Source organism: Paroedura picta, chromosome 8, assembly GCF_049243985.1.
Source record: "Paroedura picta isolate Pp20150507F chromosome 8, Ppicta_v3.0, whole genome shotgun sequence".
Lineage (NCBI taxonomy): Eukaryota > Metazoa > Chordata > Lepidosauria > Squamata > Gekkonidae > Paroedura > Paroedura picta.
Genome location: NC_135376.1, coordinates 14,461,541 through 14,474,378, shown reverse-complemented (window position 1 = coordinate 14,474,378; position 12,838 = coordinate 14,461,541). Strand labels below are relative to the sequence as shown.

At 47.0% G+C, this 12,838-nt stretch overlaps 1 protein-coding gene across 1 annotated transcript in view; it reads left to right on the top strand.

Moving 5' to 3' along the window:
• The window catches only part of SEC62 (SEC62 preprotein translocation factor), a 34,700-nt gene extending 22,308 nt beyond the window's left edge, over positions 1-12,392 (top strand). The window contains exons 5-8 of the mRNA XM_077348439.1: positions 848-940; positions 5,170-5,230; positions 7,512-7,631; positions 10,084-12,392. Of these exons, the coding sequence (XP_077204554.1) occupies positions 848-940; positions 5,170-5,230; positions 7,512-7,631; positions 10,084-10,577 (768 nt within the window). The 3' untranslated portion in view covers positions 10,578-12,392. The remainder of the gene's footprint in view (positions 1-847; positions 941-5,169; positions 5,231-7,511; positions 7,632-10,083) is intronic.
• The last annotated feature ends 446 nt before the right edge of the window (positions 12,393-12,838 follow it).

The following is a 12,838-nucleotide window of genomic DNA, read 5'->3' as shown; positions in this document are numbered from 1 at the left end:
GGGGCCATACAGGCCATCTAGTCCAACCCCCTGCTCAATGCAGGATCAGCCCAGAGCATCCTAAAGCATCCAAGAAAAGTGTGTATCCAGCCTTTGCTTGAAGACTGCCAGTGAGGGGGAGCTCACCATCTCCTTAGGCAGCCTATTCCACTGCTGAACTGCTCTGACTGTGAAAATTTTTTTCCTGATATCTAGCCTATATCGTTGTACTTGTAGTTTAAACCCATTACTGCGTGTCCTTTCCTCTGTGTCAGAGCAGCCTTTCTCAACTTTATTACCGTTGAGAAACCCCTGGAACAGTCTTCAGGCTTCGAGAAACCCCAGAAGTGGCGCAATCATGCAGAATATGGTTGGGAAGCAGAGTTGTGGACACGCCCATGTGGGGTCGTGCCGTTTCCCACCCCCTCCAGTCCCATCACTGGCCATATCACCTGGTAAATGTTTAACAATTTTTTAAAAAATATACAGAACATTGATTAACTCCCACCCATTTGAGAAACCCCAGGGTTTCTCTAGATCTCAGGAAATAGCTAGTCCTAGAATAGATCAGACTCTGCAGTCATAACTGTGACCTAAATCATAGAATCATAGAGTTGGAAGGGGCCATACAGGCCATCTAGTCCAACCCCTTGCTCAATGCAGAATCAGCCCAAAGCATCCTAAAGCATCCAAGAAAAGTGTGTATCCAACCTCTGCTCGAAGACTGCCAATCAATACACAGCAGGAGAAAGGAAAGGTTTGTCTTCCTTGTATCCCAAAGATAATTTGCTTGCTTCTGATTTCCAGCTACATGTGGACTGCTTATGAGCTGTTTCACTGACAAGATATTCTCAATGTATGCCCTTAGGATGAGAGTCCTGGCACTCCTAAGAAGAAGGAAACAAAGAGAAAATTTAAACTAGAACCTCATGAAGATCAAGTTTTCCTGGATGGAAATGAGGTATCATATTTGTGTGATTGCTATTGTTGACATATTGATACGTTGTGGCTTGATGTAATGCTTAGTATGAGGTGATAAAATGTAGAGAGATCTGTTAGTCCAGTGCTGTCCTTCTTGACTTTCTAGTAGCATCATTAGGGAGAAGGTATGTTGCTGCACAGCCAAAGAAGGGATATCTAAATTAATTCAATTAAAATGTATAAAGGAACTCTTACTGCAAAATAGTGATATGTAAAAAGATATTTCCTGGCACAATTACTATGGTGGAGAAGAGGAGAAGCTGGGTTCTTATTACCCTGCTTTTCACTACCCGAAGGAGTCTCAAAGCTGTTTACAACCACCTTTCCCCTCCTCTCTCCACAACAGACAGAGCTCTAACAGAACTGCTCTGTGAGAACAGCCTGAAGAGAACTGTTACTAGCCCAAGGTGACCCAGCTGACTCTATGTGAAGGAGTGGCTGTGCAGATTAGAGGTTGCTGCCCTTAACCCCTACAGTCTGTGGTATCTGTCACTTGAATGACTCTGCCCTCAGATCCTGGAAATTCTCAAAGATCTGGATGCAGTGATCTGTGCATGCAATAAGATCTCCCTGCAGCAGTCCTCTCCAATCCTAGGAAAAGATGTAAAATTTCTGGAACATTTGAAGTCACAAAAAAAAGACAGGGTTTTTTTTTCCTGTTTCTTGTCTGGAAAGAAATAAAAAATTGCAGGGAAATGGAAACATGCACAATACTACCTGTCCTGTCGTACCCAAATTAAGTGTACCATTTTAACAACATAAAATGCATCATTTATAACTTTCAGTAACAATATGTCCTCAGTTTGATGTAGTTCCAGTTAAATGCTATCTTCTTCCTTTTGTGGCTACTGGTGAGAGAGCCTAGTTGTCAGTGAGACTTTCAGAGTTTTCCTTGGAGACTTTGGGGTAGTTTCTGTCCCATTTCCTTCTGATCTTTTTCCAGTTCAGCAAGAGTAGGGCAATTGACTACTTGTTCCCCAGTCAGAGCCATGTGGATCTGAAGCAGCAGAACAAAGTTCAAGTCCAGTGGCACCTTTTAAGACACAATAGAGCAGGCACCTTTTAAGACACAACTGCGACCCTCCAGATGTCCATGGACTACAATTCCCATGAGCCTCTGCCAGTGAATTTGGAAAATTAGGACCAGGTGATTTCTTGTGGTTCCCAGAAGCAGTGCCATGACAGAAGGAAAAGTGACTGGCAAGGCTGATTTCCGCCACTGTCAGTAAAGGTGAAAGAAGCGACAGAGAGAGACATCTGGGGACAGCTAGACTAGCATTCCTGTCACCTGGCCCAAACAATCTGAACAGAAGTGTAATCTGGAGGAGGTTCGTGTTGGCCTCCTACTACCTGGTGTGAGAACCTGGTAACTAGGTCTATTCTGATGTGCCTGTGTTCCCTTCAAAACACCAGGGAGCCTCTAAGGTTGTAGCTAGCACACCAGTCCAATGTGTCCTTGCAGTGTCATTCAGGTTTTCAGAAGGCTGTGGAACTGGCCTAGAAAAAGATGGTAATAGTTTTCAGTGTACTCCTTGATCTATTTGAAAGATCTAATATGCAAAATGAATGCAGTGTACTTTTCTAAGACGAGTAAGCAAGGAGCTATTGCCTGCCGAAGAGCCACGTCAAGGACGTTTCCCATTGAGCAGAAATTATAAAATCCTCGTGCCCTGTTTGAATGACTTGCTAACAAGAGCAGCAGAGTCGTGTGTGTGTCTGGCTCAGCTCCTGCCATTCACGGACTGTAAGCTGCTAGCCATTTTCATTGGTCACGTGACCATGTGAGATTTACTAGATGGCCGGGACGCTTATTAGGTTGTCATCCTCTGGTGTTTGTTGAATTGCCACACTCTGAATGAAAGGCTCAGGGGAGTAAACGTCATTTTCTAACCTTACTATACAAGAGTGTTTCAGTAGCAGAGGTGCCTCCTTTGGACTGGTGCGGTCTCAGATTCAGTCCTCGGCTTTGCATAGGATAGCAGATCTGGAAAAGGCCTTGGAAAGCATCTGCCACTTGGAAGTGTGTCTGAATAAAGTGGCATAAGGCATGTGTCCGACTTCTAAAACTAGCGAGGGGGACAAATGCACACCATCCCTTCATTTCAGAGGCGCTGGCCCCTCATCTGCATCCTTGCTCATTCCGAGGTGGAATGTTGAATGCTTTTTGGGCGTCCCGCTTTATTCAGTTTTCCGTTCAGTGTACTGTTCTTGCGGCACTCCTCCGCCACTTGACCCCTAGCCAGCAGCGGCTCATGGAGTGGGTGGCAAGGAACAGCCCGGCACACTCACCATTGTGGTGCTGAAGGGAGGGAGGGAGGGAGGGAGGGGACGGTGGCTCAGTGGTAGAGCATTTGCTTTGCATGCAGAAGGTCCCATGCTCAACTCCCCAGCATCCCCAGTTAAAGATAACCAGGCAGTGGGTGATGAAAAAGACCCCTCTGGCTCAGATCCTGGAATGCCACTGCTAGCCTAAGTATACAATACCGTCTGTGATGGACCGCTGTAAAGCAGCTTCACGAGAGACAGTGGTGCTGCCGTGACCACAACGGCAGCACTGCAAACACGCAACTTTAAGCTCAACAAAGTGTTATTTAGGATATAAGCGTTCACGTGCATGTATCTGAAGAAGTTTGCATGTACACAAAGGCCTGGACCTTGAATAAGAATGTTGGTCTTAAAGGTGCCACTGGACCCGAACTATGTTCTGCTGCTTTGGACCAACCCGGCTACCCACTTGGATCTATAATTACATATTGTGTGGGTTAAGTACTCTCTTGTACGCGTCCTGAATGTGTTGCCGGTCAGCGTAATGTGGGACTCTGAGAGAGCGAGACAATCTAGTTCTCTGTTGTGCAAGAGAGTGTTAGAACTCTCATTCCTGTACAGGTCAGACTTTATATTATGAGCAAGATCTGTAGTCAGATCTTCCGACATTTGAATTAACAGGGGGAAGGGGTTTGGATCAGAGCTACAGTACTGGGAGAAGGGGGGAAAGCCCACCCCTCTCCTCACCTATATTGTTTTCCAGGTCACTATGACGGGGAAATGGGAATTATTAGCTGCAGTAGGAAAAAGAAATTGATGGTGGGAAGTGCCGTCAAGTCTCGCCAACTTATGGACCGTTTATGCACTGGAGTTTTCATGCCGGGTTGCAGGCTGGAGTTTTAGTCGTAGCAGGTTGCCCCACCTCTTCCTGCGCCCACATGGGGGAGCATTTGGCCTGGTGCACCTCATCCACCCCCGATTTGTGCTCCTGCACAGGAGATGGGGCAGTGAAGTTCCCAGTGCATAAACGGTCATGGCGAGCCCATAAGTTTCCAAGGCAAAGGATGTTCAGAGGCAGCTTGCCGTTGCCTACCTCTGCATATGGAGCCTGGACCTCTTCGGTGGTCTCCCATCCAAGTACTGACCCTGCTCAGTTTCCGAGATCTGACAAAATAAGGTGACTCCGGGCCATTCACGTCAGGGTGAAGAAAGAAATTACTAAATGAAAATCCCCCGTTGCTGTAATACTTCCTGGTAGAGAAGGTTTCTGCAGCTGTTGTTTCCCTGGTCATAATGTAGCCCAATGTGTGATCTTCGCTTCCACAACGCCCAGAGTTGGCGTTTGCATTGAGCTGGCCTCATTTCCTGGAAAATCACAGCCAATGCAGATCATTAAAGAGGTGGGGCTTTTAAATAAACCTCTAAATGTCTTGTTCTCTTTGTACTTAATGAATCTCGTTTGCCATTTTGTTTCCTACTCGTCCAGCTTAGTCAGCCTGCTTTGGGGGCTTTGCTCTGTCTTGCTTATCAGTGTTAGATGGCGCTGGTGTAGCTTCTGCATGCGCTCACATCGACCGAGAGCTGTTTTAAGAAGAAGAGTTGGTTTTATATGCCCCTTTTCTCTACCCGAAGGAGTCTCAAAGCGGCTTACAGTCACCTTCCCTTTCCTCTCCCCACAACAGACTCCCTGTGAGGTGAGTGAGGCTGAGAGAGGCCGGATATTATTGCCGCTCGGTCAGTTTTATCAGTGCTGTGTTGAGCCCAAGGTCACCCAGCTGGCTGCATGTGGGGGAGTGCAGAATCAAACCCGGCTCGCCAGATTAGAAATCCTCACTCCTCACCACCACTACACCAAACTGGCAAATAACTTCTCCGCAGCTTTTCTCAGAAGTCTTTAGTTTCTGGAACCCTGTCTAATTTCCACCCGATCATTCCCTTTTCCAGGTATATGTGTGGATCTATGACCCCGTTCATTTCAAAACATTTGCCATGGGACTTATACTTGGTAAGTAACAGTGAGTAATGAGTGACACGGGCAGTCATACCAAACAAGCCGCCTGCCTCTTAGTACATCTGTGGCTTTCCCAGGGGCAAAGTCTTCTTAGTGTTTACTGGTTGGCTCTGATCGTCGTTTACCACCTGCTTCAGGATCCCAGGTCTAGTGGGACGGGGGGGACGACGACGACAACGGGGAGGGGGGGGAGCATTTCTGCAGAAACGCTCCTTCTCAGATCAGTGCTGGCACCAAACAAGTATTTTGTAGATACACCCCCCACACACACACATACACACACTGTAGTTAGGCTAGATGCTTGTATCGCTCTGAGGCCGTCTTTGAAAAGGGTCCAGAAAGTATTATTAGTCCACAATGTGGTGGTGCGAACATTGGGGAGGGGGGGGAATTGCTAGTGGGAACATATGACACTGGTCTTTTAATCTGATGCTATTGCTTTGGGATGCTGCAACCATGGCAAGCTTTTATGGTTCTGTTTTATCACATTAGTGTGTTGATGTGGGGGTGTGTGACATGCCTTGGTTGCCATGGAGCAGAAAGGCAGGTTACAACCGTTCTAAATTTATTCCAGAGCGGTCCATTTCATTACAGTGGATAACTTGCCTGCCTAAATTCTGTATCATTTGGAAATAATAAGCTCGTTCCTGAAGGCTCGTTCTTGCAAGACTGCTGCGCTTTGATAGGCCCATGGAAAGACTCACCAGCGTAAGAGCGGTTTCTTTGACATATGTATAATGTCTTCCTGAGTCTGATGAATCTTTCTTTATTATGTGCTCAAGAGTAGTGCATAAAGGTAAAGGTAAAGGTATCCCCTGTGCAAGCACCGAGTCATGTCTGACCCTTGGGGAGACGCCCTCCAGCATTTTCATGGCAGACTCAATACGGGGTGGTTTGCCAGTGCCTTCCCCAGTCATTACCGTTTACCCCCCAGCAAGCTGGGTACTCATTTACCGACCTCGGAAGGATGGAAGGCTGAGTCAACCTTGAGCCGGCTGCTGGGATTGAACTCCCAACCTCATGGGCAAAGCTTTCAGGTGGCTGCCTTACCACTCTGCGCCACAAGAGGCTCTTGAGTAGTGCATAGACTACTTCAAAATCGGTGTGTAGCCCTGTTGAGGCCACATTGCCTAATTCAGGGGATGTTAAATACAAGAAACAGCGCAGCTTGCCTAAATTCAAACTATTTATAGTCCTGGAGTCCTAAATCCAGCGTCATGCTTCTTTGCCACAAGGAGACACAAGCTGCCACATTTTAATTACCTGTCTGGGAGCGCAGTTCCCATGGGAGTCTCGAAACATCTTCTCTGATAGTTGGGACCACTCAGGACAAGGCGCTGATGGAAGGTGGCAGAGGTTTATGATTGGTGTCACACTGTAGATGTAGAAGAAAGCTCTTGGTGCTTCCAGAAAACCCTGGGATTATGACTGCGTATGCTGTTGTGCATCTCCAGAGACTAGTGATTTCCAGGTATACAAATTTTGCCGGCTTGGTAGTTCTGTTCCAACCAGAGCCCGCTATGCACACGTGGTGTGCTTTTGCAGCTGGTTTTTCCCGTGGGGATCAGGAAAATGTACTTCTGATGTGTCCTGAAAGAGTGCATAATGGGCCTAGGTCAATGTGCATGGCTTTGCCTAGTCCAGGCTTTTTCAACCAGCAGGGTTTCCTGAAGCCCTGGGGTTTCTTGATGGCTCTGGAAGGGTTTCCCAAATGGGTGGGAATTAATTAATCTTTAATATATTTTAAAATTCTGTTAAACGTTTATTGGATGATATGACAATATATAGTCATATCAACCTGCCCTCCCCCCAAAAAAGCCAGTGATGGGCCTGGGGGGGGGGGAGTGAAGGGACCCTGGGTGGGCATGTCCACAGCTATGCTTCCCAACCATATTCTCCATGATCACACCACTTCTGGGGTTTCTCAGGGGTAAAAAAGTCGAGAAAGGCTGGCCTAGTCTGACCAGGCAGGACACAGAAGTCCTTAATCATCATAATGCAAGCAGAAACACTCAAACCTTGCCCAACCCCCCCCCCCCCCACACACACACACACACACACAAAGAAATTTAAAGCCCGTAATTTCCAGATTCCACCAGCAGGCTTTGTACCTCTGCTTCCATGCAAAAGACACAAGTTTCTGAACATATTTATTCATCTGACAAATGTAGAAGAGGATTTTTAAAAACTTCTCAGTCTCTTTTCTTCCTTTTAAAAATTGCCGATATTTCTGACACTTTGCCTGTCTCTCTCTCTCTCTCTCTCTCTCTTACAGTGATTGCTGTCATAGCTGCAACTCTCTTCCCACTCTGGCCTGCAGAGATGCGAGTGGGTGTTTATTATCTCAGTGTTGGCGCGGGCTGTTTTGTGGCTAGCATTCTTCTACTGGCTGTCGGTAAGTGCATAGTGATATCTTTCTTGTCCTCCTAGAATCATAGAGTTGGAAGGGGCCATACAGGCCATCTAGTCCAACCCCTGCTCAGCGCAGGATCAGCCCAAAGCATCCTAAAGCATCCAAGAAAAGTGTGTATCCAACCTTTGCTTGAAGACTGCTAGTGAGGGGGGGCTCACCACCTCCTTAGGCAGCCTATTCCACTGATGAACTACTCTGACTGTGAAAATCTTTTTCCTGATATCTAGCCTATATCGTTGTACTTGTAGTTTAAACCCATTACTATGCATCCTTTCCTCTCTCTCTCCAACCTCCACCCAGCAGTTCCACACCTGCACAGCTTCCCTTGAAGTTCCCCGCCAGCTTGCATGATGTGACTGTTTCCCAGGTGGCCACTGTATGTCACCATTGCACTGTTTGAAATATAGCTGCCTGCGGTTGGGCATTCATCACAACAGATTTGCAGCTGTGAACAGACACCCCCCCCCCCCCTGCTGTCTGCCGTGTACCGTTTCTCTCTTGGGACAGCATAAGTATATCAGTCCCCAGGGCAAAACCTTGCTAGCCTTTTTTTTCCTGATTGCTCTTGCAGGAACAACTTGTTTGTCAGGCTGTGCTGCGTGTCCCCTCCCTCACCTGCAGCGGGAAGTGCTCTGTGAAAGCAGCTGACATTTTCCTGTCACTGTCAGTTGGATATCCTCAGACTCCAGGAAGAGCATTGCTGTAGGGCTCGGGGGGGATTGCCCCTATATGTGTCCCGTTTGTTAAAGCCGTCCTTAAAAGTTTAAGACCACTAGAAGAGCCCTGTTAGAACGGACCAGCACTCCATCTAGTCCAGCATTCTGCCTCACACCGTGGCCAAAAAGTTCCTCTGAATGGCCAGCAAGAGCACATAGGCAGCCAAGATCTTCCCTGACGTTGCCTTCCTCCTCTGGGATTCAGAGGATTAGTGCCCCTGAATGTGGAGGGTTCCCTCAGTCGCCATGACTACTAGCCACGGACAGACTTATCCTCCATGAGTCTATCTAATCCTCTTTGAAAGCGCTTTATTCCAGTGGCCATCACTACATCCTCTGGCAGCGAACTGCACATTTTAGTCACTCTCAGTGTAAAGAGAGTGGTATTGCCTTTTGTCCGTCCTGAACCTACGCCCCATCAGTTTCATTGGATTGACACAACTCGGTTTCCCACGGTGGAATCAGCTCTTTATTCCTGTGGCCATCGCTACGTCCTCTGGTAGCAAATTCCACATTTTAAGGAATCTCTTTGTAAAAGCAGCATTTCCTTTTGTCTGTCCCGCCCGTCAACTTCACTTTGGGAGAGCGAGAAAAATTTCTCTTTGTCATCCCTCTCCACCTCATGCCTAATTTTATAAACCTCTGTCATGTACATCAGTGGTCCCCAACCTTTTTATCACTGGGGACCACTCAATGCTTGACAATTTTATGGAGGCCCACTGCCCTAACGCTCTCTGATCGCTATGGTAATGTTCAAACATCCCTTCAAAATAAGATACAGACGCGCCACAGCAATGAACATAAGGAACATTTTATTTTCATGGAAATTTTAACTCATGACAATGACAAATCAATGGGAACCCTGAGCTTGTTTCTCTGCAACGAGATAGTCCCCTCTGGGAGTGATGGGAGACAATGACACCCAAAGTGTGTTGTAAAGGGCCGGGGGGGGGGGGTGAAGTAAAGGGCCGGGGAAGGGGGGAGAAGGCGTCCTTCGGGGCCCACCTCCAGTTAGTCGACGGACTACATGTGGTCCGCAGTCCACAGGTTGGGGATCGCTAATGTACATGATGTATAAGTATAAACCATTCAGTCCAGTCACCCTGTCTCCTAACCAAACTGTCACCTATATAGGAAGGGGTTTCAGTTCCATGGCAGAAATTAAAAATCCTGTTTTTTACCTTCCCATTTCTGTGCAGCTTTTAGTCCTTCCGCATCCTCTCCTTCGACTCTTATCCTGATGTCTTGGGGATAGTGTCAGTCAGTATTCATGCCTTTGAAATAGGACTATTCCTTCTCCGTGCAATTAATGTTACCCAGGTCACTCCTCAGTTGACCATCCTGGTCTTACTCCAGGACCTAATTTTAGAGAGTAGCAGCCAGCCAAACATCTCAGCAAATGGTGAGACAGTTTGAGAACACAAAGAGCATAATCACTGGGTGACTGAAGGTGTATTTTTTGAAACCTTTGCCCTAAATGTAGCTTACAGACATGAAGAACAGTATCTCTCAAATAATTGGAGGTGGGTTGCACCCAGAGCTTTCACGTACCTCCCGTGAGCTTCCAAGTTGTGCTGGGTGACCTCATTTATCTCCCCCAGAGTTTTCATTTTGTTGTACAGTTTTGTATATTTCCCCTTGGCGTCTGAAAATGCACACGTGTGGCTTGTAAACATATTTAAAAGGCGGGCATCTCTCTTTTCCCGTTTCTTTTGCAGCCCGCTGCATCCTGTTCCTTATTATATGGCTGATAACGGGCGGAAGGCATCACTTCTGGTTCTTGCCCAACCTGACCGCCGACGTCGGCTTCATCGACTCCTTCAGGCCCCTGTACACCCACGAGTACAAAGGACCAAAGGCCGACTCCAAGAAAGAAGAGAAGCCCGAGTCCAAAAAGCAGCCAAAGTCTGACAGCGACGAGAAATCGGATAGCGAGAAAAAGGAAGACGAGGACGGCAAAGCAGACCCCCTCGCCAGCTTGGGGTCGGAGGGGCCTGGGGGGGAGCGGCATTCGGACACAGACAGTAGTGACAGGCGGGACGATGACCGGTCCCAGCACAGTAGCGGGAATGGAAACGATTTTGAAATGATCACAAAAGAGGAACTGGACCAGCAGACAGACGAAGGGGATTGTGAAGAAGAAGAAGAGGATGACGAAGAGGAGGAGGAGGAGCAGGAGGGAGGACCTGGGCCTTTACACGAACAATCATAATTTAACTGTAGCATGGACTGAATATTGTGTAAGCAGTCGGGTTTTCTATGTTGGCTGGTACACCATCTGATAGCATACTTTCCCCTCTTTTGTTTGCTGACGTACGCAACTTAGCCAAACCTCTAGACTCTAGTTCGTTTGTTTTACAGATGAAAGAGAACCCCTGAACCTGGCATAGTCTCAAGCAATGTACATTTATAAAAAGCTATCAGTTCCCAATTGGTCAGTGAGTAGAAGTTCTAATCTCTCCCTAGGTGAGGCATCAAACATTCAAAAGGAACACGATAATCATTGGCAAGATGGCATTAACGCTTTCTGGAACGGAAGGCTTTCCCCCCCCCCCAGAGCAGTAATTTAAGAGGGCAATTGTTGAACAACCCAATTTCATATTATTTCTGGCAGGTCAAATGATCGACATATTCAGCAAAGCACTTTTCATCTCGTTCTAGTGATATTAATCTTCATAAAACTGGTAAGACGTGTCTTAGGATTATTTTTTTTGTTTGTTTTGTTGTCTTTTCCGAAGACGTAACAACGACTTGGCTGTAGGGTTTGAAGCTTCTTCCTGTTTTTCCCCCTTTTTCAAAACAAAAAAACAAAAAACCTGGTATGCGACCAACTTAGGAAATCCAGACTGTTCTGTTCATCTGGTTCAGAGCAAAGACCCCACCCCACCCCACCCCCGTCCTTTGCAGCAGGGGAAAGAAAAAGGACAGCATCGTTTTGGAAGCTCACGGCTGTTGTCTCAACCTGCCCCATCGTAATCCGAGAAGTGTATTCTGTACATAACCTCGCAAATGAAGCAAACCCCTTATTTTACCTGTTACTTATTATTTGGAGGTTTCATCCACTGTCTGATTTGTATAAGGGAAAGCCATTTCAGGACATGTGTGTGAGAGCTTCTTAGGGATATGCCAGTCACGAGGACCGGACAGAATCAGTGCGACGGGCGGCAGCGTCTGCCGCGGCTTCAGCGCTGTGCCAACCACATTCCACGTATTCAAATCCAAGTAAACTGATTCTGATGGTACAAAAGCTAAGACCGCATAGCCCAGCGTATGCCTTAACGTTAATCTTCCTTTTCTCTTTCCTTTCTTTCTGTCTTCAGAAAGGGGAGTACTGTATTTGACAAAGTAGAGTGGGGTAGTCAAAACTGCGGCCTTCCAGATGTCCGTGGACTACAATTCCCATGAGCCCCTGCCAGCATTCTATGCTGGGAGGTGCATTTGCTGGCAGGGGCTCATGGGAATTGTAGTCCATGGACATCTGGAGGGCCGCAGTTTTGACTACCCCTGAAGTAGACACTGCCACAAGAGAGTATTCACCTTTATGGAAGAATAGGCGGCACTTTTTTTTTTTAAAGAAAGCAGCAGTTACTCTTATCCAAAATATCTGGCAAAGACCAAACAGCTTCTTGAAAACTGGAAGGCGGGTTGGCTGTTTCCTTTCCTCTCTTGCGTGTCCCTTCTTTGACTGACTCGGGAGGCCATTGTGTGTTTAGTTCTATAAACATTTTAAAAGTTTAAGACTTTATATCATTCCTCTGAATCATTAAAATTTCAGCCTGAAACTGAAATGATGAATACCAGTTCAGTTCTTTCTTAGCAAAGCGACTGTGAGGAAATAATGCTGGTTATTTGCTTGTATTTTCAATAGTTGACTTTAACAGACCTCTCCTCTCTCCCCTCCCTCCCCCCCCCCACCCCGAACTGTTTTTTCCCATCACCAGTGTTTTGACTGAAGATGTTAATTTTTTTTTTCCAATTGTGCAACTATTTACATTTTATGTGTGCATTGATAAAAACCATTCACAAATGCGGTCTGATCTGCTTATTCCTCTTGTTCAGCAGTCAGGAAAAGAAGCCGTACGGCAGCTTTCGTTTTTCTAGACATCTTTGGCAGCAGTTTTCCAGCCTCTCTCTGGGGGATCCCCAATGTGGGGCCCATGGGCACTATAAGACCCACCAACACCTTTCTTGGTACTCACCAAGTGTTTTTAGAAGGGGGGGGGGGACAGGGCGTGGCTGCTGCCCCACAGGGTTTCTGGCAGCCGCTGGAAATCCCAACGGGGTGTGCAGATTTAAATAACATTTTGGCAGCAACCGCCACCCACCTTGTTGGTTTTATTCTCTCTCCGGCACATTATTCCCAGTGTGTTTTTAGAAATTACTCCTCTTGTCCTCTGTGCTCGGGCTTTCTCTGTGAGTGTGCATATGGGGCGCTCTGCCTCCCACGGAGCTGATTTGTGGTTGCGCCCAGGA